The sequence below is a fragment of the Empidonax traillii genome, unplaced genomic scaffold (assembly GCF_003031625.1).
Source record: "Empidonax traillii isolate 1590-97213 ecotype Southwest subspecies unplaced genomic scaffold, ASM303162v1 scaffold422:size936756, whole genome shotgun sequence".
Taxonomy (NCBI): Eukaryota; Metazoa; Chordata; class Aves; order Passeriformes; family Tyrannidae; genus Empidonax; species Empidonax traillii.
This window is the reverse complement of record NW_020955615.1, coordinates 251,649-274,945: the sequence shown is the minus strand read 5'-3', so window position 1 is coordinate 274,945 and position 23,297 is coordinate 251,649. Positions and strand designations below refer to the sequence as shown.

Below are 23,297 nucleotides of genomic sequence, written 5' to 3'. Positions count from 1 at the left end.
TCTTAGCAAACTTGAAATGTGAGAAATATTGTCGCTTCAGATATAATCTTTACAGCTGCAGAAAATTACCAGGTGTGCCTTCTGTAAGTTACAATGAGTGTATTTAGTGCTGTCATCTTAAGAGATTCCAAATATTTCGAGCTCATCAGTACTTCTGTGTGTGGGCACTGCCTGTATTTCCACAGACTCTCTTCTTGATTTGTGTATTTAATGTTGTGGAAAATGTTGGTAGCATTATGCATGTGGAGGCTGAACCCCACGTTTTTAGTCACAGGGCCGACGAAATGTGGCCCGACAGGCAATAGGGAACCCCTGTTCCCCTTGTTGATCATCTCTTTCTCAACCTCACACTCCAGGCTGCCACTGAGAAGTCTCCACCGCGAATACTGGCTTTTGTGTGGCTCCTTGGTGAGAGCTGAATGTCCTCCCATCAGACTGGCTGCACTCAGGCAGCTCCTTGATCCACCCTGAACTTCCTGATTTCTCGTTAACCGGTGCGGGTGTTTGAACACAAACTGTCTTTCCCTGAAAACAAATGAAAATGCTGGTTCCAGGACCACACTCTGTGTGCTGGGGGGAGCAGGGCGGATGTGTGGGAAGAAAAGTATTAGGGGAGGAAAACTATTTAGGATATATACATTTTTATTTATGTTCTATATTTGGATATGAGAAGGTAAGTTGTTTTTTTTCCTCTTCTGTAGTTCTGTCAAGCTCATAAAGGATCTGTTTCTCAGCCTCTGTTGCCCTTGCCTGAACTGAGGTTGTTGGTGGCCCTGGTTCCCCTTCAAGGAGGCTTTGTCCTAATAAAGGGACCCATTGAGAGGGCCAACGACACACAGGCATAGACACCTGTGTTCAGAATCCAGCTGCTTATCTCCTGGCAACAGACTTGTGGAATATGGGTCTTGGTATTAATAAAATAGGTAAATTGCCATTACTTATGATTTCTCTTTCTGAAAAAAAACCCAACAAAACTCTATGGAAAAATGCGAAGCGAAGGAGAGAAAATACTCTCCTCTTCATGGAACTCTTGTGATGAACACTTTCATGTCAGAGATACCTCATGCACCTCAGTAATAATAAATCAGAAAGCTTTGTGAGAATGCTTTTTCTACTGGCATTTTGGCTCCTTATCCGCTCCTCTCACTGCTCATCTCTGCATCCGTGTGCAGAGCTGAAGTGGACTCAATGTATTTAAAACCTGGGGGGAGGTTCAGCCCAGGTCTGGGGCACAGCTCTTAGTCTTTCACTTTGTTCAAGGCATCTTGTCTAGCTGAAGATCTTCTAACTGAGGAAAGAGGATTGTAGGATGCCACAGATATAGGGGAAAAACTTTGCCTGTTTTTTATCCTTTGAGTTTTTCTATTTTTCCTGTTTCACTTTAGCACTTTCTTGAAAAGGGAGGTTGTTGGTATGTGAAGCCTGTCCTCTTTCTGATATTTAGAGGGCTGAACAGTTCATTTTCTGAAAGAGTGATAAGATCTCCTGGCAGCCAAAACCAAGAATAATTCTGTTCCCTGGTGTATGCCCTCAACTTCCCCAAAAAAGAACTTGGACATAAATAGTTGAAGAAAACAAAGCCTATGGTCTGATCACATGAACTGAAGATATTTAGTTTCTATTCCCAGTTTTGCCGTACTGTGCTGGGTAAATGCCTCACCTATCCATCTGTGAAATGGAGATAAATCAATTTTTTTTTTTCTCAGAAAGGTTCTGTCTAACAATTTTGTATGGTGGCCTGGAAGTAAGTGCTTTAGAGGTGATTGCTACTAAGATTTCTCTGATTTGCACCTGGTAGATAATAGGAGGGAGAGACTCAAAACCATACCACAAAGACTCAGACTAAATGTGTTTAAGTGTCTGTCCCAGAAGACCAGGCTGGCTCCCAGGCATAATAAGGAGAACAAAGGACAACATCCAGCTTGAACTGATGAAAATGTTGTTAGCACTGGGGGCTCAAGATTGAATCTGTAATCAACACAGGTCTGGAGATCTCCTTTTTCATAGTCAGAAAGCCAGAACCGTACAGACAGCTAGCACTTAGCAGTGTCTTTTTTTATTATTATTTCCTCTTTTTGTTGGTTTGTTTATTTTGGTATTTAGAAATATAAGCACTTTTCAATTTGGACCCCCCTGTTTAGGGTAAAGGGATGTATTTCTAGCATCTACTAAAACAGCATTTCTGCTGAACCAAAATAGCATTTTTGCTCAAGTTGAAAATAAGATGAAAGAAAAAGTATTTGGGACACAGGAAAAAGGAACTTAAATTACTTTTTCAGAAAAAAAAAAGTAAGGAACTGAAGACATTGTAATGAAATTAATAGAAGGGTAAGCTGTTATTTCTGATGGAGTGCTGAATAGCTTGTCAAGAAGAGGAAATATTGCACTTTTTTGATCAAATTTACTTTAGAAGTATATTTCAGCAGCATGCAAAGTTAGATCATGCAAGGCATAAAATTCTGGGGGAAAACAGGACCAGCGGTGGAGGGGGAAGTACTTGTTCATATAAAAGAAAGCAAATTTCTGAATTTTATAACAACTTTTTTCTTTTTTTTTTTTCTTTTTTAACCACGGAAATGCTACTTAATTTTATTGGAGCTGGTTTCTGAAAGGCAGATTAGTCCAAATGATATTTTCAATGGGATATTGTTCCACCAAAGAACATTTCAGCAGTTTTCATGTGACTCAATGTAACTGAACCAAAATTGGGGACTTAAAGCAGAGGGACTGGGGCAGCTCCTTCAAGGTCAGCCCTTCCAGAGAGGGCTCTTTTCCCTTCTGTCCTGCTCTGCCTTTCTCCTTCTCACTCCAAAATGCCTCCTGGTATATCCATTTGCACCGTGACGCCCCTGAATAGCATATATTTTGTGCATCCTTTACACCATGGTAGAGACTTGCACATTTTGTGGGCTCTGGTTTTGCTGTTAGCAGTGCCGTGACACTATGGAAATATGACTTGGGTGACCACGTGGAATTAAACGTTGGCAGACAGTGTTGCAGGGGAATGTATTTTATGATATCCCTCTAAGACAACATGCGTGGTTTTATTACTTTAAAAATAAAATCTGAGATGCAAAGCTTATAAAGAGTCAGGCTGGTTTGTAAGGCAGGATTTCAAATCATGGAAGGACCTGCAGCCATCATGAAAAATCTGTCTTTACTCTGACTTCCAGAAACCTCCACTGAAATCACTTCTGTTAGGGTGGTGAAGGTGACTGACGATTTCCCCCCCGTACAGCACAAGCCCAGTATTCATCTTCCTGGCTTTTGCCTGCTTATATCCAGCATCCCTGCTGGATGGGGAATCCAGATGGGGAAAAGCACATGTGACAGCATGTGTGTGTGATTTGGAGCAGCAGATGGGTGCGAATGACAAACTGTTGCCTGTGTAGGCACCTATCTAGAGATTACTCAGAGTCCTGCCCCTGTGTGTGCTGTTGTGCTGTTCCCCTGATCCTTTGTGGAAAAGGGAACTGTCCTGTGTCTGAAGCTTTACCTGACTTGACAGGGATCCTGTGCAGACATCCAGATTTCTGTACCTTTCAGTACTGATGTCTGTTTGTGATGTGCCTCCTGTCTAAGAAAGCACAGATCATATTAAAAATCATATATGGAGAAAAGCAAGGTGGGATTGACTTTATTCTCAAACTCCCTGGCAAAGGGAGATCTTGCTTTGATGTCTTTTTTGTTTCCCAAGTGGGGCTGTCACCTGGCATTTCTTGCTCTATTTGAGTTGCCTTTGCCTTTTCTGCTCTTGCTCTGAATGTGTTCTGTAAAAAAGAGCAGAGAGATGGAAAATGAAGTGCATGGAAAGAGCGGAGGTTGGTGTTTTCGTTGTGGTCCTACACCCAGAGCTTTCAGTATTCTCACTGCAGAGGCTCGATGTGATCAGCTGGTACAGAGTGTCATGCCATGTCTGACAGCATGACCGCAAGGACATTGATGCCATTTCCAGCAATGGGAAAATTCATGGCCCAAATGTATTTTTGCATGCAATTCAGCTGGTGCAGTGGCTAAACAACAGCGTTGTCAACGCTGAGATCTGGGTTCGATTCCCAGTTAGGACACTCCCCGGGCAGATGGAGCTCGCTAGCCCTGTAAGGCAATCCATCTACGTCCTGAGGACCTCGCTGCCACCGTCCAAGCTCGCTTGGCCCCGGCAGATGAACCTCAGGATTAAAGGGTGGGCTCAGTTCCGCGCACACTGTGTCTCACCTAAAAAAATCCAATGCGCAGGCTGGAAGGTGTAAAGACCTTCCCCGGTTCTTCGTTCGCGAAGAGACTGGCCATTTTCATTTCATCTAAAATTGCAGGACAGGGAAGCCTAAAATGCGTATGTAACTCGTTTCCTTGAACTAGGCCCTTTCAAGTCAGCAGGGTCACCAGTGCTGCAGCCCTGCACTCATATGTCCTTGCTAGGCTGGGAATGCTGTTAGCCCAAGGTTTTGTGTCTGACTCATGGCAGTGATTTAAAACCCACAGATTCTGCAGGTTCTCTGTGGGTTAGTCCTGACAGCTCTGCTCTAAGGCCTAACTGGGGTACCAAAAGAGAAGCCTTGCTCTGCAGAGAAAGCACTGAAGTTTGGTGCCTGTGGTCCCATAAATTTGAGGTAGGTAACCAAATCCTACTGCTGTCTGGCTGAAACACATATTCTGTGGCCAGGAATTCGCATGTAAATGTCAGTGTGAAATTACTGTTGTGCATTTTCTGTGACAGTTGGATTTTTCCTTAATTTTAAATCATGTGGTTACAAGGATGAGCAGAAAAGAGCTCTGGTTTGCTGCTGAATAGACATCTGAGCCCCATGTGAGCGCCCTGCCGAGGACAGTTGGAGGAGATGTGGGAAATGGGCTGCTTGGGGATGGGGTGGGTGAAATGTGTCATGCTGGAAGAAGATCACTGAACTGATTTAATTAGTTCTGTTTCAGAGGATTCATTTTTGCTCGGGTCACTGCTAGGTTCATCTATTTGCTTTTTTCCCCCCTCTTAGCAATAGACAAATGCAGGGTGATAATTAATTTGGCAGGTTGATTGAGATTGGGTGGCAGAGAGGGGAGTTTTCCTGGATGAGTGATGAAGCACTGCTGGTTGAGCTTAAAGTGAATAGTCTGAAATAGAAAGTAGTTAGTATAAAATCCCCCCAAGGGTGTGTTTAAACTGAGTGTACTTTGAGTTTTGACATTGAGGTTTTTTAGTGAGCTACCAGACTCTACAGTGCAATTTTAGGACATTTGCTAGCTGTGATCTAGCTGATGAAATGTCAGTTCTATTCTTCTGCATTGTGAAACCTCAAAACTGGGAAAATGGGGTGTTAATGGTAGAAGTAGCTTGTCTGTGTGAGTGTCAGGCTGAAATCAGCCTTGGCAGACCAGTGGTTTTTTTTCTTTTCCAGGCCAGCCCTGGAAGCTGAGGCTTCACCTGGCGAGGCTCAGTGCTGCTCTCACGGTGGGAGAGGGCCCTGTGGGTCAGTGGGATTTGTGCACTAGCTTGAGGGAGGCCAAATCCTCTGCATCTTAAAGTGTTCATTACCGAATATAGCTGTCCCTCAGTGTGCTACCAATAAAGGGAATGCATTTCAGGAAAATGAGCTGCTGAAACTATAAGAAATTAATTTCTGGCTCGCTATGTTTTAGCCTCACTAGGGGCCGATTCCTGTAATCACCGTGTTTTGTGTTTCACACCAGGTGGACATTAAGTTGCCATATTAAAACAAGCAAAGTTTGTTTTTTCCTCTTTAGTAAGTGCATGTGGTATCACAAGAGCTCTGATTTGTTCAAACTGTTGGACTCTGCTGCTTACAGAATTTCCAGTTTTGGGGGTTGGGGGGGGTGGCATGGCAACCTTTGACTTCTCTGACTGAGCAGTTGGTGTTGGGATGTTTTCTCTCTCACTCTCTACCCCCTTCCTTTTTTTAAGTGAACTCCTTGCACTGGTGAGAGGTTTTAAGTTGACAGCTATGACAACATGCCATCCTGTGTGCAGGGGGGAAGTACAATGAGGACACAGACAAGTCACACATGTCCTTACCCCCGTTGCCGTGGCTCAGTTCCTCTGCACAGGATCCACTTCTGAAGGTTAAATGTCGGTGAAACCTCCCTGCTTACTCAGTCCTAAGGGATTTTTTTGCTGAGACTGCCAGTAAGGATGTTAATTTGACAGTGTTTGGGGTTTTTGTTTATGTTGATGGGGTATTTTTTTGCTGTGAGGTAGGCACTTACCCACTGGGAATTGAATTGGGAAAGTCCTGTTTTTGTGCAGACTACCAGAGAGTGGACAGGTATTTGATTAATGCACTTACTAAACTGATTGGACTAAGTTGCTTTCCATATGACCTGTCATGCTCTGTCTTAATATTATGGTTGATTCACCTAAAATTGGAGCTTGACTGAAAAATCCCTTAAATGTTTACCTGCTTTTTCAGTAGGTTTTTAATTGCTGAAATGCAAAAAGTCATCCCCTGTATCTTCAAGGAACTAATTTCTTTGGAACCAGAGGTCCTGCTGAGTGCTGGTAACTAGCCCAAAAGAGAGGACATGGTCTTTGAGATTTGTGTTAACAATGTAGCAAATGGAACCTATATGAAACTACAGTCTCTGAAAAGATGGAAACGGAGAGAAAAACTATTCATTAAAGACAGAACAGTATTAGTAACATACGTTGCAGAGCAGATTGTTTTGTAGAAGTCTTTAGACTCCTTAAAAAAAAAAAAAAAAAAAAAGGCTTTAGATACCTAAATGAGCTCTCAGACTAAGCTGACTCTGCTGCAGTAGTCGGCTCATTTATCAAGCCTGTGCCAGGCTCGATATTATGACTGCGATTCTTAATGTATAGTTAATGATTCCCAGTGGAAAAAAAAGTAAATAAGCTTTCTGACTTTTTCTAGGAACTTAGTTGCACCAGAATGGACTTGACTGTGTAGCTTTGAAATCTAGGAACTTCATGTGTGTACTGTGAATAGCAAGAAAGGTTTAGATAGTAATTTTCTTCTTTATAGCAATCTTCTTTTGCTAGCTTGCTGTCATGTTTAAGAGTCTTGACATTGCTGTGTTGCCCTGGCATTCCCATACTTAGAAACCTGTAAACTACTGTCTGTAAATTATGGGCATGACTAAGGTGGGAGGTTATCAGAGTGGCTGTGCCCACATTTTTTATCTCACCAGTATGGGTATTCTTTTCTAGAGCTTTGGTTTTTATGAGTCTGCTCAGAATGGGAAAGTGAGTACATAGAAAATTTGGTAGAACACTTTTGCTTGTGAATTACTAGTCCACCAGAACAATATGGCTATTATTATTCCACGAGATCAGTTCAAGGGGATAAGAAATCTATTTATGATTGGTTTAATTGTTTTATTCATTTATTCTGAAAGTCCTTTAAATATCCAGATTAAAATAGGATTTTTAATTTAGGAAACCTTTGCTTAGAAAAGTCTGCTCCACATGTGCAAGTAGCTCTTCGTCTGTCATCCATCCTTGAGGATCACTGAAGAATAAGAATTGCTTACCAAAAAAAAAAAAAAAAAAAAAAAAAAAAAAAAAAAAAAAAAAAAAAAAAAAAAAAAAAAAAAAAAAAAAAAAAAAAAAAAAAAAAAGAAACTAAAAGAAAAAGAGCCAAAAAGCCCCACCATTATCATACCCTCCCCTACCCCCTTAGTCTAAAAAAAAAAAAAAAATTCAGGTCTTTTCTATATTTTACTACACCTCTGCCTCCCAAACCCATTGTTTAAAGTACTGTTTGATGTGTGAAAGATTAGTAGGGACCTGAGAAATTCAATGGTAGGAGTGAAAATAATAGAATTCTGTATGGATTTGTTTTACTACTGTCATCTGTTTAAGTAGTTGTGACAAAAAATTGTATAAAACCAGATACAGGGTGTGGAGGTGGATATTCCTGTGCCTTTTCTTTTTCCCACCTACAGGTTTTTTTCATTTCACAATACGTTCATATTATCTAAAGTTAAACCTGCTCATTTTAAGGGATGGTGTGGAGCAAGAACTGTTGCCATGAACCCACTGCTGCCAGTTTGCTGCATCATATGTCTTCGTGCCTCCTGCCCCTGTGCAAAGGAGCCAGGATCCCTGAAGAAGTCAGATGCAGTTTATTGTCTGGAAATATTCTAAAAGGTCATATGCTGCCATGAGAAAGTCCTCCAAAATGTAGTCTCTCTCTTGCTAGCTCACCCAGCGCCAGATATGATCTCATTCCTTTGGGGCTGAGTCCCTGGTTAAGTGCTTGGGACGGTTTCTTTGCTGTGCCTGCAGGACAGTCACTGCTGGTGCCTTTTGGGTTGTCCTCCTGTGCTGACATGACCATTTGCCTCCCCTTTAGCCTTACCAAGTGCCCTATTTTCTCCATTCTCTGCTGCCACAGGGAATGGAGACTCACTGTCCTGCTCGCTGTCTCAACAGAGCATCTTCCTCACATAAAAGTTTTTCCCCTGTTTAGTGCAGCTTCTGGCAGTGCTGTGGTTCATTGCTTGACCTGCCAGCCAGGTTCTGAGAGGGCTGGAGGGATCAAGGAGCAGCTCTCTCTGGGACTTCCAGTTTCCCCAGGGTACCAGCTTCAGAAGACTTTACTCAATCACTGCACAGGGCTCATGCAAGGAAGCCATTCAGTTCACTGCAGCTCCTCTCCAGACCCGTGACTGTACCTCACTGCCCCTGCCTCCAGTTCAAAGCAGTGCCAAGTTTCAAAGTGTTTCTACCTCTGCCTTGATTTAAAACTCTTATCTCTTCTTGCAGCTGTTGTCCAGCAGCCCAGAAACCTTTGAAACAACTTATTTGATTGGGAAGCAGCCGAACAGCTCTTGCACAATCACCCCCAGTTTATTCATTTAGTTATTTTATTGTGGTGGGTTATTTTGTTTGGTTGTTTTGAGTTTGTTTTTTTTAAAAACAGGCCTTGATGATTTGCAGGGCTCCAACACGTTGGGAGCATTTGGGTGGAGAGTTTCCTCCCCACTAATTGCACAGCCAGCATGCTGGTCACAGATCTGGCTGAGCAGCGTGGCTCTGACATCTCGTGCTTTGTGCTGACCCGGGGAGCTGGCGGAGGGTTGTAGAAAAGGGATTGTTTTTCCAAATACTGGAGCACTTTTCTATCTGTGTGTCATAGCCTACACTCGCCTGAGTATGCTCACTCTCATCACACAGCAAGGAAGATGTCTCTGACGTTTTGGATGCCCACAGGACAAGCTGTAGCTCTGCCATTTGGTGGAGAAGGTGGTCAGTGCAATCACGGAGTTGCTCCCCCATTATGTTACCAGGATCTGTCAGTGCTGAATCTCAGGAGCTCCAGCCTGCTTAGCTTCTCTTGCTGATGGTGTCCACACCAAAACTGCCCTTCCTAAGTCAATCAAGTCAGTAAATCATCTCATTTATCTTGATTGCCATGAAAATGGAGGGAACAGTCTATCGAATAGAAGGAATCCTACCCAAAATAGCATGTGCAAAAACACCCTGTTGATTTCTGCATGACCTGACTCCTGCATGTTTGTAAAAAAAAATGTTTCTTCTAATATGTAATCAAGGAAATGATTTGTGCTTTTTTTTGTTACCAAAAAAGGAACTTATCGGGAACATTTTGTGCCTACATGCTGGTAACAAACAGTTTCTTATTACCAGTGGAAATATGATCCTGACTGAAGCATGGCTAATGCCCATTCAGTCAGTCAGAGCATATCCATCATACTATGCCCCATTCAGCACAGGCTGTAAGGAGGCAGTGTCAAACACTGTCAAACAGTGAGACGCTGTTTCACATCCTCAACATGCCCATTCAACGAAATCTTTTCTAAGAGGGAAGATGTTCTACTCATGCAGAGCCAACACAGGCTCTGCTGTTTTGGTGAAGGCTGAAACCAGGTGCCAGCTAGATTGGATACCCCTATCTAGCTCTTCTGTGTGTTGATTCCCAAATATAAGCAACTGCTGGCTACCAACCAGCCAAAACTTCTCATAATTTCATTGGTGATGAAATTTTGCTGCTACTAAATGCTTTAAATCCTTGCAGGAGTGGAAAAAAAAGGCATTTCTGCAGGTCCTCAGCTGTTTGGGGAAACTCAGGCTGCTCTACTCATGTATTGCAGCCAGTTTAGCAGAGAATATTGCATGCTAAGTGTTTGGCTCCCAATCACAGATGGGGAAGAGGAGCAGTTTCACTCACATTCCTGTGCTTTGCTTTGTGTTCCCATTTTGTTCATTCACTAGAGAGACCAGGACTGTCTTATGTTCACTGTAATGGAAAAGAGATGTCCAACTACAGTCTGAAATCTTTAAGTCCAAGGGAAGGAGCCAGTGAGTTTGGACAAGGTCCTGACAAATGCATTTGGACTATGTGATCCTGCTGCAGTCTTTCTGAATCCCATTTATTAGCTTTGGTGGGTTTGGGCTGATTTAGCTCATTCTCTTCATCACCATCTAATTATTTTATAACTTTAAAAGTGTTGTGTATGTGTAAATAAGTATCTAAATAGCAATAGACTATAATCTGAATAGAATTAGAATAGACTTTGCATTGATTTAAAGTCTTCTATTAAACACTGAGAGTAACTATTTCATTAGTTCTCTAAAGTACTCACCATGAAAAGATCTGCTCATTCCCTCTAATGAAACTGTGCTGAGTGCTATATTTGCTAAAATAAAAAACCCATGTGGTTTCAAAATGCTGTTGCATTCTGCTGCTGAGGACTCCCTCCCTTTCCAAGGAATATACAAGGGACTGCTCACATTCCAAATAGTTGGGGGTTTTCCCAACCTGCGCCCAGTTGGAGAGGTCCTTATAATAAGATTATACCTTTTCTATTTCTGTGAGTGGTTTTGGGGCTTGGAGATTTTTTGATTGGTTTTTTTGGAGGTTTTTTTGTCTTGGGTTTGTTTTTTTTTTTTTTTCCTTCCAGCCGTTGCATAGTTAGCAGTACTGCTGGTCCAAGGGTGCCAAAATCAAAAACCTAGGACAGAAAAGATTATTTAAGGGGAAAACAGGGCTTAGAAACAGCTGAAAAGGTTTGAATTGTCATTCTTTACTTTCTGTCCTTTTTATTTATTTAGATCTTCTATGATATGTGTGGGTCACATTTTTCTGCAGTTCTCTAATAGTTCTCCTCTGAGGAGGCTTAGAATTATGGTTTATGAATTTTAATGAAAGTTGAGATTCTTATGTAATCATATGCTGGGACTTTAATTAAATAACCAAATAGGAGAAGAACTGCATTTAGAGGCGAGAGCTGAAGATGCTAATTTTTCAATATCTTTGTTCTACTTTAACATGGTATTTCAGATATCTAATGCAGAAAGTGCTTTATACCATTCCTTACTCCTTTGCAGGTATTGCTGCCTTACTGAACATTAGTTTTACAACCACAAAGCCTAGAAGCTTCATTATGTTTATAGCAAAAGCCTGGGTTTTAGAGCACAGGCTACCACCCTAAATGTTCAAAGTGAGTTAGCCCCCTTTCACCTCTTTATTTCTGTCTGTGACTGTGATTTTGGTATTGGTGTCTTTTCCATTCCCACTTCCTCGTCCACTGACAGGGCTCACACTCAGCTGGATGGGGGAGTCTGTTTTCCCTGGGAACCTGTAAGTCCTTTATTAGGGTAGCTTTAGTGAAGCCCATGTTTTTGTGCATTCGTGAATGTGCAGGAGTTGTTCTTCTTCCTAAAAGCTGTTTTCTCTTTAAATGTTAAAACTGTCAGAGCTGGGTTTCCAGGACAGTTTCAGATGAAATGTAAAGTAGCTCCTTTCCTTCTGAGAGAGACTGCACACATTTAATCTGTGTGGGAGTTTGATTTTGGTTTTATCCCTCCTTTTCTGCTGCTGGTACACTCAGTCTTAGTTGCCTGGTCAGTAAGAATGACAAATTTGATGCTGTGAGGCTGTTTGCCATCACTCTGGACCAGTGATTCCAGAAAATTTTTAGAGAAGGTGTTGGGGTCTGCTGCAAACTCTTCTATTAGTGATAAACATAAATCCCCCACTTCCAAACGTGGTTTTATGTCTGTACCTCTGTTTGCATGCATGCATCAATTAAACAGTATGTTATTTTCTTTTTTAGTTATTTCAAAAGGTTGACTCACACAAGTGGATTTATGCACACTATGTTTTTCTGAGTTTTTGTAGTTAGTTTGTTGTTTGGTCTGGGTTTGGGTTTTTTGGTTTGTTTGTTTTTAATACTGTTTTCTTCATCTCTTGATTTCTATAAAGCTTGTGAAAATCGTGATTACCAAGTAGCCTTACAGGTCAGGCTTTCTTGCTTTCCTTTTTTGTACTCCAGCGATTACTGTTTGTCCATTCAAAGAAAATCCCAGGTTCAGAAGTAATCAAGCACAGCGTGGCTTGTTGAGCTAAAGAGTGTCATACTGAGGCAATCATCCTTCTTCAGGATGTTGGCCTGGCAGAGGTTTTGTTACAACTGCTCTACCTGTTTGCTTTCTGTCTTAAAGCTTGAGGTCTTTTTCTAAGTGTGATATCCTTCTCATTTAATTTTTTCCCCTTTCACTCCTTTGTTACTGTGGACCACTGCAGATATGCCAAGAACATTCTAGCATGATATAAGCACTGTTTTCTAGATTGTGAGGCAGAAATGCATTTTAAAGCCAAGTAAGATTTTATAAAGATGGGAGGAAAAGGGTGGCTTCCTGGGTCGTGAATTTTACTGTCATGCTGGAAAACATCCTAAAATTGGCAAAGATCTCTTATCATCCTAGAACTTTTCCTTTGCTTCCTTGTGCTCATTGTTTCACCCTGTGACAGCTGTGACAGCCACAGGGTAACTCAGTAGAGCATCCTGGCACAGGGGAACAGAACGGTGGTGTGGAAATTGCACTAGGGAAAGTGGATCTCTCAGAAAAAGTATAAACATGGCTGATGCCACAAAGGCATGTTTGTAGAGATATTAAATCGAATGAGGGTTGCGTCATTTTCTATGAGGAGTTTGCTCATAAAACGGTGATACAATAAGAAAGGGGTCACTCTGTTGGTTCCAATGCATTAGTGACTTGGTGCTTCACTGGGGACTTCGGTAAGTGATGTTCATAGACACTGGGAAATGGAGCAAGGGTAAGTTGCTATAGCCTTCAGACTCCTTTTTCATTGTAACGTTGGCTGCTGCTGCTGCTGCAACACCCCGTCTGTGGAGCACCCCAGGACTGCCCACACCAGCTAGAGGAGCACAAATAGAGATAGGGAAACAAAAGGCACCTGCAAACTAGGGAGGAAGAGGAGCAGCAGATCAGAGCAGGAGCTGGCTATGGGGCTGAAAGCTCTCTGTAGAGATGTGAAGCACCAAGCAGGAACAGGGAATAGGGTGAACAAACCATGCCTGAAGAATGAATGTTTAAGAAGACTTGATTTGGGTTTGAGGATTGAGTGGTGACCATGGGTAACCACCCCAGGACCTGTCAGTATGGTTTCCTGGGACTGGCTGGACTGGGAGCATCCCTGCATTTGGTGTACCTTCTCTAATGGGAATAATAATTCCAAGCTTGACCCTTGACTGTACTGATTATTTTTGGTGGCAATAATAAAGCAGCCCTTCACTTTTCAGTGAACAATGGATTCAGTGAGGGAGGGCAGGAGCATGCAAAACCTGGCAGGGGGTTCTTATGCTACACTTGGTTTTGAAGGTGTGGTATGTGCTGCCAAATGTCTGTAGAGCCTGGAGAACCACAGTGATCACAGCCAGGCCTGTAACATTAATCCCTTTTTCTTAAGTGTGAAATAACAGGCATATTTTTTGTGCTAATTTCACTGGTAGGAAGCTGTAGGTAAAGATATCCTTTATCACGCTGAGAATCACAGGTGGTCAGACTCAAGCTAAATTAATTTTCCTTTAGCCAAGTAAATTAAGAAAGTGGGAGTTACTTCCTCACAAGGCATAGGGGATGGGTAGCAAAACTGAAGAAGCGTTCTTGGTCCAGAGTGGCAGGAGCCTTGGGGGAAGCACAGGTATGAGGGGTTTGGCTAAGACTCTGTGAAAATATAACCTTTGGTAGATGCATCTCTTTGTAGTTTTTGCATGCCAGTTATTTACTGAGAGGCCAGCTTCCATGAATGTCAGATCTTGATTTTGTACCAGTAGGAAGCAAACATAACAGTATAGAGGAGTAAACAGGGAATCCTGGCACAGCCAGTGTTTCCACCAACAGGATATGGAAAAGGAAATAATTACACTAAAACGAGAGGGCCAGTCATGAGGCTGTATCAGGTAAAAATATGGTGTGACGTTTCTGATCTTTGATACCTATCTGCGTGCATGGTTTGTCTCCAATTATGGAGGTAGATAGTTGTAAGTAATAACTTAAAATTTCCTTGGAAAAGGAAAGGGTAAGTAGGAACAGTTGATGGAGAAGATAAAGGAACCTCATCATATGAGATGCATGCAGCTTTCCTAATTTTTCAAAGTAGTTTTAATCTCTTGTCTTGGAATGAGTGTTTTGGAAACATGTTCTGCAATAAGCGTAGGTTGTAAATCTCCTCCTTTGACCGGGGAGAAGGCATTTTCTTTGGAAAAGAATGTTGTGACAAAAGAGCAAGAAAATAGTAATAACTATAAGCCGGTACATGTCACTTAACCCTCCTATCATTCATTCATATGTTTTTATATTTGCATGAAGCAATGCTTGTATGCATAGGAACAAACACTATTCAGAAGAGATCTCTGAGTAGCTGTAAAAAAAGGTCATAATTCAGTGGAGAAACAGATCTAAAACTGTCACTAACTATTGTGCTTGGTATAAAGCATACGTTGCTATTTAATCAGATGTCCCCCAGTTTTGGTAATTTCCTTATTGGTATATCAGCTGTCCTGCTGCCAGATCAGCATTAAACATCTGCCTAAAGTTTAATCTATGGGCAGTGGGAATTTTATTGGCGTGAGAAATGTTGTGATGCCAAATGTGTTTTGGCTCTGAATGTAAAGGTACACTGTGATAGTAACAACTCCCAAGTCTTCTCATCCTCATTCTGAAGCTAAAAGCTGTGTGAAATAAATGGTAAAAGCTAACCTGCTCTTTCAAAGAAAATGTGTCATGGGTATAAAAGCATGAATGTTTCAATTCAAGCTAATGAGTGCAATTTATCACTTACCTCTGCTTTTCTTTGGTTTTCAGCTCATGGGGCATTCTGAATGGGATCACAAACGAGGACCCAGAGGCTCACAGGTCAGTTACTCCACATCTTGTGTTTGATTTTGGTTTTTTGGTAAATTTGAGGCATTCCAGTAAGTTTTCCATCTGAGAATGGCAAAGTTGTTAATTTTGTTAATATTTGCAGGATTGAACCAACGGAACAAAGCATAAAACCATTACAGCTCCCATTAATACAATTTTTGATCTGTAATCCAAACAGATGATTCATACAGAGCAACAGAAAGTTCCTTTAAGTAGCAGAAAAATGGATTAGAATGTATTGAGAAAGCATTTCTTGCTCAGCTGTATCCATCAGGACATCAAAGAGATGCAATTTCAAATAATATGTGTATGTTTTATGTTTGCTGGAATTTTTTTAAACCTGACAAACTTGTAAAACTTGGATAGCCCTCTCACTACTAATCTGTTCATTACTGAACAAGGTGTTAGAACTGTGTGGGAAGGTGCAGGAAAGCCATGTGTAGCTACTGGTTTGTCCTTGACACATCATTGAAAGGAAATTATGCTAATAGTGTAAGTGGCATCACTTGATACATTTTTAAATTATCTATAGAATTACAATTGCTGCGAATGAGACATTGCTACCAATATTGGTGTTCAGAAATTTTCCTGCTTGGGTAAAGCAGTCTTTCCCATCTAGTGTTGAAATTATAAAAGTTAGAGCTTTGGTATTTTGGAATTGCTTTTACTTCAGGTGAAGGATTTTTATATGGATACCTTGTACAACAATCCAGACATGTCATAGAAATGTTAAAGGATCTGTAAGAAGGTAGGAAAAGAAATTCATAGAATCATCAAAGAGCAGTTTGGATTTGGAGGGCTCTTTAAAGATCATTTTGTTCCAAACTCCCTGCCATGGGCAGGGACACTTTTCACTAAACCAGGTTGCTCAGAGCCCCATCCAACCTGGCCTTGAACTCTTCCAGGGATGGGGCATGCACAGCTACTCTGGGCAACCTGATCCAGTGCCTCACAACCCTCACAATAAAGAATTTCTTCCTAACATCTAATTTAAACCTACCCTCTTTCAGTTTGAAGCCATTTCCCCTTGTCCTGTCACTACAGTTCCTGATAAAGAATCCCAAAATGACCCAAGCTCTCTGATTACTGTGTGCTATCTTAGTGCCCAGTCACAAGAAGCAAGGAATAAAAGTTTCATTAGAGGGAAGAAAATAAGCCTCAGTTATTCCACTGTAGCCTCAGATTATCACTTTTACATGGCTCTGAAAATTGTCTTGATAGAAAGAGTGTTAAACCTAATTTAAATAGTTCCCAGAAGGGTTTTAAGAAATTTAGGTTCTGATTTTTGCCCTTAATATAAAAGAGCTGTTTTATCTTTTTATGGTTCTGTTGCATTGTTGCCAGCTTGTGTCTTTAATCAAGGTACCCATTGTTAAAAAGGATCTTGCTTAAAAATGAAGGTGAGGGATGTGTTAGCTATACTTCTGCTTCAAACCTAAAGCATCAGGTGTTTAAAGGTGGAGCGGCAGTTACCTGCAGGTTCTGCCACAGGGTTGCTTATGGTGTTTCCCTAGGTCAGGAGGGCTTTCCATCAGCACAGAAATAGGGCTTGGGAGAAGAGGTCTCTCCTGGACAATGGTAGTGGAACCTGTGCTGGCCAGCAAGCAGTGAGGGGAGAGTAAGGAGCAGGTAGGGGTTTAAGGTTAGGGTTTTGGGAGGCAATTTATTAATCTTCTATGATCTTTTAATTCATGCGGGGTAATGAGAGGAAAGTGGGAAGATGGATCTTAGGAAGCCACCTGTGTTTGTGGATGTTAGAAACGTCACTTGTGAGAACAGAAGGTGCAACCTCTGGTTTACTATAATGCAAAACTAAAATCCACATATGAACCTGTAAAGTTATTCTTCCAAGGCTCATTAAAAAAGCTCTGATCCAGCGAAGATTTTTTTTAAGAGCAAGTAGGTTTTCTATGGCATGTGTTGAAACATGAGAGCAGACTACTACAGTGCATGTCATACTTCTTAATGACCCACTCGGAAAACGTGTTCCTTTCTGCACGTAGGAGTTAAATGCAAAGTGCTGTAGTTACAGGTAGCGATGGATGTCAGATGAAATACACCGAGGCTTGTGGGAATTTCTGTTTGCAGGAGTTTGTCTCGTGATAAGCATCTGCAATTCAATAGAATGTAAATGGGACAAGTAAAAAACTGTCTTTACAATATTTAACTTGCTCCTGGCTTCTACACCACCATTACACTTCCCTTTTTAATATATTGCGTGGCACACACACACACACACACGTGTGTATGTTATAGGATTCCTTTTCTTTCAGAATAATTATACTATTAAGGTTGCTGTAATTAGAGTGAATTATAGGTTACCTTACAAAGATCAATGAGTTCCTGGCTACCTACTTGGGGTTTTTTTTCCATCCCTTTTTTCTTCTCTGAAGACAACACTTCCTGCTGTAAGTGCTTCACGCAGAGAATTTACTCTATGGATTTGAAATCAAACAGAAAGGGCAAAGTGAATTTCATTATGCTCTGTCCTTAATTTGCAAACTTAATACAGGCTAGAATTTAGAATTCAGGCATGAAACTTCAAAATTGAATTCTAAATTAAAGAAATTCCTAAATGTCTAATCCACCTAAAGAAATCTCTCTCAAATATACACATGCAGTTCTGTAGAACCACATCATCTCACTCATGTGAGGGGAAAATTTCCCCTCCCATTTGTAATGTCAGCACATGCTACAAGAAAATGTGACTAGCAGAATTCATCCTTGGCATATTATTGCTCTGCAGAAAAATTATGCAAATCGTATTTTAATCGTTCTACTAAAACACAGTACTTGATGCTTCTAAGATGTTTCAGGTGGCACCCACGGCACGCTTTGTGCACACGTTTTTACGAGGGACCTTGAACGTGTGGGAGTAATTTGCTGCTCTGTCATCAGGACTTGTTTGGCTTGCTGGAGATGTAGGCGTAGCCCCAGGAGTCAGTGGAATCGAGCGATCGTTCCTCCAGCATTGTAAAAGAATGAGAGAGAAACACAGGTCCAGCGCTTTTAATTCTCTTTAAATATAAAAGCTCTCAATTATATATCTGAGGTGCTGCATTTTACCCCTCCAGTTCCTAAGCAACAGCTATTTTCAGATTGAGTGCGTCTGGTGTTGTCTACCTACTTCAGGCTTTTACGAGGTGGCTCGTCAGTGAAAGCTGGGCTGTTCTCTGTCTCCACTGGCTCCCTTTGTCGTGGCACTGTGAGGAGACAGATGCTTTAGAGAAACGGGAGAAGCTTGGGTGTAACCGGTCTCGACCTTGCAGCTCACAAAAAACTTGTGTACCTCGGGGAGCTCTGCCATCTACAATGAAGCACAGGAGTCAGAAATAAGGTTCTTGACACTGGTTTGGAAGAAGCCTTTTTCTCAAGTCCGGAAAAGCCTCTAGAGCCGATTCGAAACCATGAGCCGGAAATCTCTGTACTTGCTGAAGCGTAGGTGGGAGTCGATTCCCGCTGCTGACCAGGTACAGTGCTCTGGTGAACCTGTTGTGTCTCTGTCTACCCTTGCAGTGCCACTGCAAAGAGATTTATGTTGATTTAATGGGGGTGGTTGGGGTCCTCTGCATACAGAGAGAACCAGCTGGTTATTACTTGTCATTTCCATGATGAATACTGCAAAATATTCATAAAGCTGATTTTGCAGGAGCGTGTGCTTGTGAATGTGGAGATGCCATGACAGCCCACTAATGCAGACTTTTTTTAACCAACAGAATCCCACTGTCTCAAAAATGAGACTTTTCTAAAGGCTTTAGGAGTGCTTTAAACTGAGGGGCTGAGGAAAAGTGTAGTCTACTGTTGAAGGGTTTCTCAGTGCACATCCTTGGTGCATCCCATACCTTACACATATGTATATATGTATGAAACCACTGCTGCACTGGCAGAACCTCAGCGTTTTCAGGATCATCTTGGTTGATGCGTCATTGCAAGTATGTTAACAAGGATGGGAGTAAAGCAGATGTAAACAGAAAATATGTAAACATCTGCTGGGCAAAGCAGATGTAAAAATTGTGGGATGCTGTTTGGAACAAGCATTGTCACCATAAGTAGGGCTGAGATGAGATGAATGGGAGTACAATTAGTATATTTCCTGCTTCTTGATCCAGGCACTCCAGGGTTCTTTTATTTTTATTTTTTTTTTCAATATCTTGGTATGTAAAGACACTAAAAAAAATAATTCTCAAAATAATATTGAAAGTGGAGGTGTTTGCTTAATACATGTTTCAACTCAGTCTTCTGTTTATAAAACTTGACTGTGAAGAAGTGCCTTTATCAGTGATAAAGAGAAATTCAGGAGAAAATTCTTCAACAGAAAGAAGGATGGACATCAAAAATGCTTCCCAGTTTTTGAGAAGCATCCTCCTTATACTTTTTTATTGAGAGAGAGAAGGGCAGATTACATGCCATATTTTATAGAATTGTAGAATTTTAAAGCTAAATTAGACCACTGAGAACATCTAGGGATATCAGACCTATTACTAGTCAAAAAATACTATGTCACATCATAATTCACAATAAAATAATAAAGGCATAGTTGATGAATAACTTTTCATTGTATTGAAGTGGAATTGAATTGATCCATTTCAGTTAGACTCTCTAAAATCTCCTGGTAAAAGAGGGGTAAATAAATGCTCTCTTATGAAGTGAGTCATTTGTAATCTTGTTTCTATTAAGATGTAGAGACACTAAGGTTGTTTCAAAGGAAAGCTCTATTTCAGCCTCACTTTTCCAACGTTTCCTTTTCTTTTTAATCACTCTAACCTAATGTTGCAATGCATCATACTGTGTCACAGTACGATGTGTCCGAGAAAAAAATAAGTATTCCTTACCTAGGTGTGGGATGTGCTTGACTGCACTGAGCTGTGCATCCATTCCATCATCAGTCCCTCAACCCCTCTGAAGGGTTTTAAAAGAGGAAAGGAAATTTCCCTGACCCATCTACCACTTCAGGAGAGTGAGACTCAGTGAGTGATGCACACAGATGGGGTTGACTTGGGCGTAGGGTGAATCTGGATGGATTGACCCAAGGTAAACTAACAGGGGGAAGATGATGTTCAGCTTCAGACCCACAGATATTGCTGTTGGCATTGCTCCTTACACTGGCTGGCAGAAGTGGAGTGGGGCTGCTCTACTTGTTCTCCTCCTTCCTTGCTCAACAGTGCCTCGTAGGAAAATGCAGTTACTGTGCAAGATGACAACCCCAAAGAGGCAACTTCTCAAGTGTTTTGGGCTGATCCTGTTCATAAGTTATTGTATAAAAATAATACCTCTGTCTTTTGTTGCAAATTCAATTTTTAGTCCCTAAAGCACTAGCTTACTGTGTTCTAAGCTAACCTTGAGGAAATGATATTATATTTTGATAGACAAGTAGTAACATTGTAGATTACTTCTCTATTCAGAGTAGATAAAAGATATTTATGTTAACAAATGACAAAACCTCTCCAAACTGGCTTACTGTACTACCACTTTAAAAAAAATACTAAAGGGAGGAAACAAAGTCAAACTCTGAAAGTGGGATTTTTGGCTTGATCTTGTTTCTTGTTTAAAATAATAGAACAATCTGACTTTTAGAGCATGGGAGCTATAAGTCCATAGGGAAGTCTGATACTCTATTTGAACACACTTTCTGTCTTTTAAAAGTTATTGATTTGCTATTCCTCATCTTACATATTTTACATCAAATCAAATTATACGCAGAACCATTTAGGCCAGGGTGAGCAGGCTGAGAAATAAAGGTACTGGCAAAACTAGAGTAGTTATGATGTCTATAGAAAACATTGTCGAAGGTTGATGGGTTTTTGGAGGTATATTGTTATATAATTTTTTTTTTTGATCTTTTGAGCGTCTCTGATGCTCACAGACAGTACATCACAGAAGTTTCCATGGTTCCCAAGGTCTGGTATGACAAAGGAATGTTATGCTTGACGTTTTGCATTTTGTGTGTGTGAAAGGGTGAGGAAAGTGGATTTGAGTGTGAAACCTGAATTAGATTATTTAGTTTCAGTTGATGAGAAATGTCTGATCTAGCTATACTTTTTTATATGTGAAATAGTTTTATCCTGTGAGTGTTTTTCATGGGTAAATTTAGGCAAAATATTGATGAATTAAATGTTGTATATTAACATCTATTCAACAGACTGTAGTCTCTTAGTGCTTGAATCTTGAATGGCTTTCTCAGTAATTTCAGAAGGAATTACCTTTATAGATCTAAGGAAAGAATTTATGAATGCTTTACTTTCTTGTCCATCTAGCAGTTCAGATTGCCCGAAAATGTTCCCCAAAGTTTCAGTAAGATTTGGGGCAAAATTCTCTGTTGGTTTTATTTGGTGTATGTGCCTGAGGATCTTGTTGCTTGAACTGATCCTAGTTTTTTATCCCTGAGAGGTGTAACTAAGAATGATTTCACTGAATGAATATAGATTTTAAAATGTTATGGTAACCAGATGAGCCAGAGGTGTTAAATATTTGCTGCAACGCTGTTGAGTATTTCCCTCTGCCTGAAATTCCCTTCAGATTTCATGTGCTGTAGCCTTTGAGTGTAAGTTGTATTTGATACTGCTCCTAAGACAGGAAAAATTTTCACACATTATCCCGTGATGGAAAATGAATTTAAAAACAGCAACTAGATTTATACAGCAGTGTAAAAACCTCATAACCAATAATTGCTGTAGGGATTTATATAGCTGTAGATAGTTAAAAGGAATGTTCTATGCAGATAAATAAATGTAGTAAGCTAGAAATGGATGCTTATAGCAGTGTAAGCAGCGGTAATGGTTTCTGTCCCATTAAGTCACCAGTTTAGATTGGAATGGCTTAGTGTAAAGCCCAGCAAGTGATGCCTCTCTCACCTGCCAGTGATTTACAGCACAGCTATGCCTGAGGCAGTTTGCATGTACAGTGCAATATCTTGTTCCTAACCACTGATACGGTGGGTGGGAGAAACTCACAGAGCCTACAACCCATGCAGGGTGCTAAACAGCAGATAAACTGATCCTGATATGACTTGAGTCATAACTGTGAAATGATAAATCAAGGGATTTTCCGAGAGAGAGTTTGTTATCCCATTACATCATGCAGCTACCACATTTTCAGTGCATTTATGTATAAAGTAATTCTGATGGATTAAAGCTGCTGTAAAGAAATGGACAAGGTTCACTTTGTGAGGAATGGAAACTGTGGCTTTGCATATTTCTTTTTTTTTTCTTTATTGCCTTTTAATTTTTTTTTTACTAATGGCTCACTTCAGCCACAGACCTTTTCGCTCCTTGCATCTTGCCTTTCTGCCCCGAGTGGTCCTCACTTGTAACCCCTGCACACCCATGAGGATGGCTGCAGCATATCTGGTATTTTTAAGGCAGTGTTGGAGCTCCTGTGCTTTATTTTTCTCTCAGGTGTCATTCAGACTTTTTCTTGCTGAGGTTCAGCCAGAGCCAGCTTCACTGGGAACTTCCTGGTGAGGAAGCACAAGCCTCTGCAGGACAGCAGTCGTGGCACCCAGGCTTGAATGCACCAGTGGGGATGTTTGTTCAGGGGGGCCGTGGCAGAGCCTGGCTCACAGCAGGACATTATCAATGAACTGAGTGAGAACCTCAGCGCAGCAGGGGTTCGTGGTATGTGCCTCCTCTCTGTGCAAAGCTCAGGAAGCTCTTCATGGAGAAGGAGATGACGGAATGGTTATGGCGAGGAGGCCTCGGAGCAGTCAGTGTGGGACTGTGGGTGTCCCTGGCTCACAGCTTGCCTGTGGATTAGGAAAATGTGCAAAAGAGCCAGGGGCAGCAGGAGCCAAGAAGTTCCTTCTCCTTTCAAGTGGTGGGCTGTGCCTAGTTATTCTTTTTGCACAACCTGTCTCCCAGACAGGCACGTGGTGGGGCCATCCCGCCCATGGCATCACCACCACCGCAACACATGGTCTCTCGAGGAGGCTTCAGTGGCAGCAGAATAGCAATCATAGCCATGGAGAGGCAATGCAAGCCAACGTAGAGGTCATGGACTACCTTGTATCATTGTATTTACTTAGAAGAAGTGTGTGCCAACCATCAGTCAGAGGGGCCACAAGAGCAGCACTGTGAGTGGCCACAGGAGCTCCCAGCTGCCCTTGTACCTCCAGCTTATGCAAATCCACACACCC

The 23,297-nt window shown here is 41.3% G+C and overlaps 1 protein-coding gene across 1 annotated transcript in view; it reads left to right on the top strand.

The window, feature by feature from the left end:
• The first annotated feature begins 18,176 nt into the window (after window positions 1–18,176).
• Window positions 18,177–23,297, top strand: part of PDE3A (phosphodiesterase 3A) — an 81,857-nt gene continuing 76,736 nt past the window's right edge. Inside the window, exon 1 of the mRNA XM_027894238.1 lies at window positions 18,177–18,636. Within this exon, the coding sequence (XP_027750039.1) occupies window positions 18,574–18,636 (63 nt within the window). The 5' untranslated portion in view covers window positions 18,177–18,573. The remainder of the gene's footprint in view (window positions 18,637–23,297) is intronic.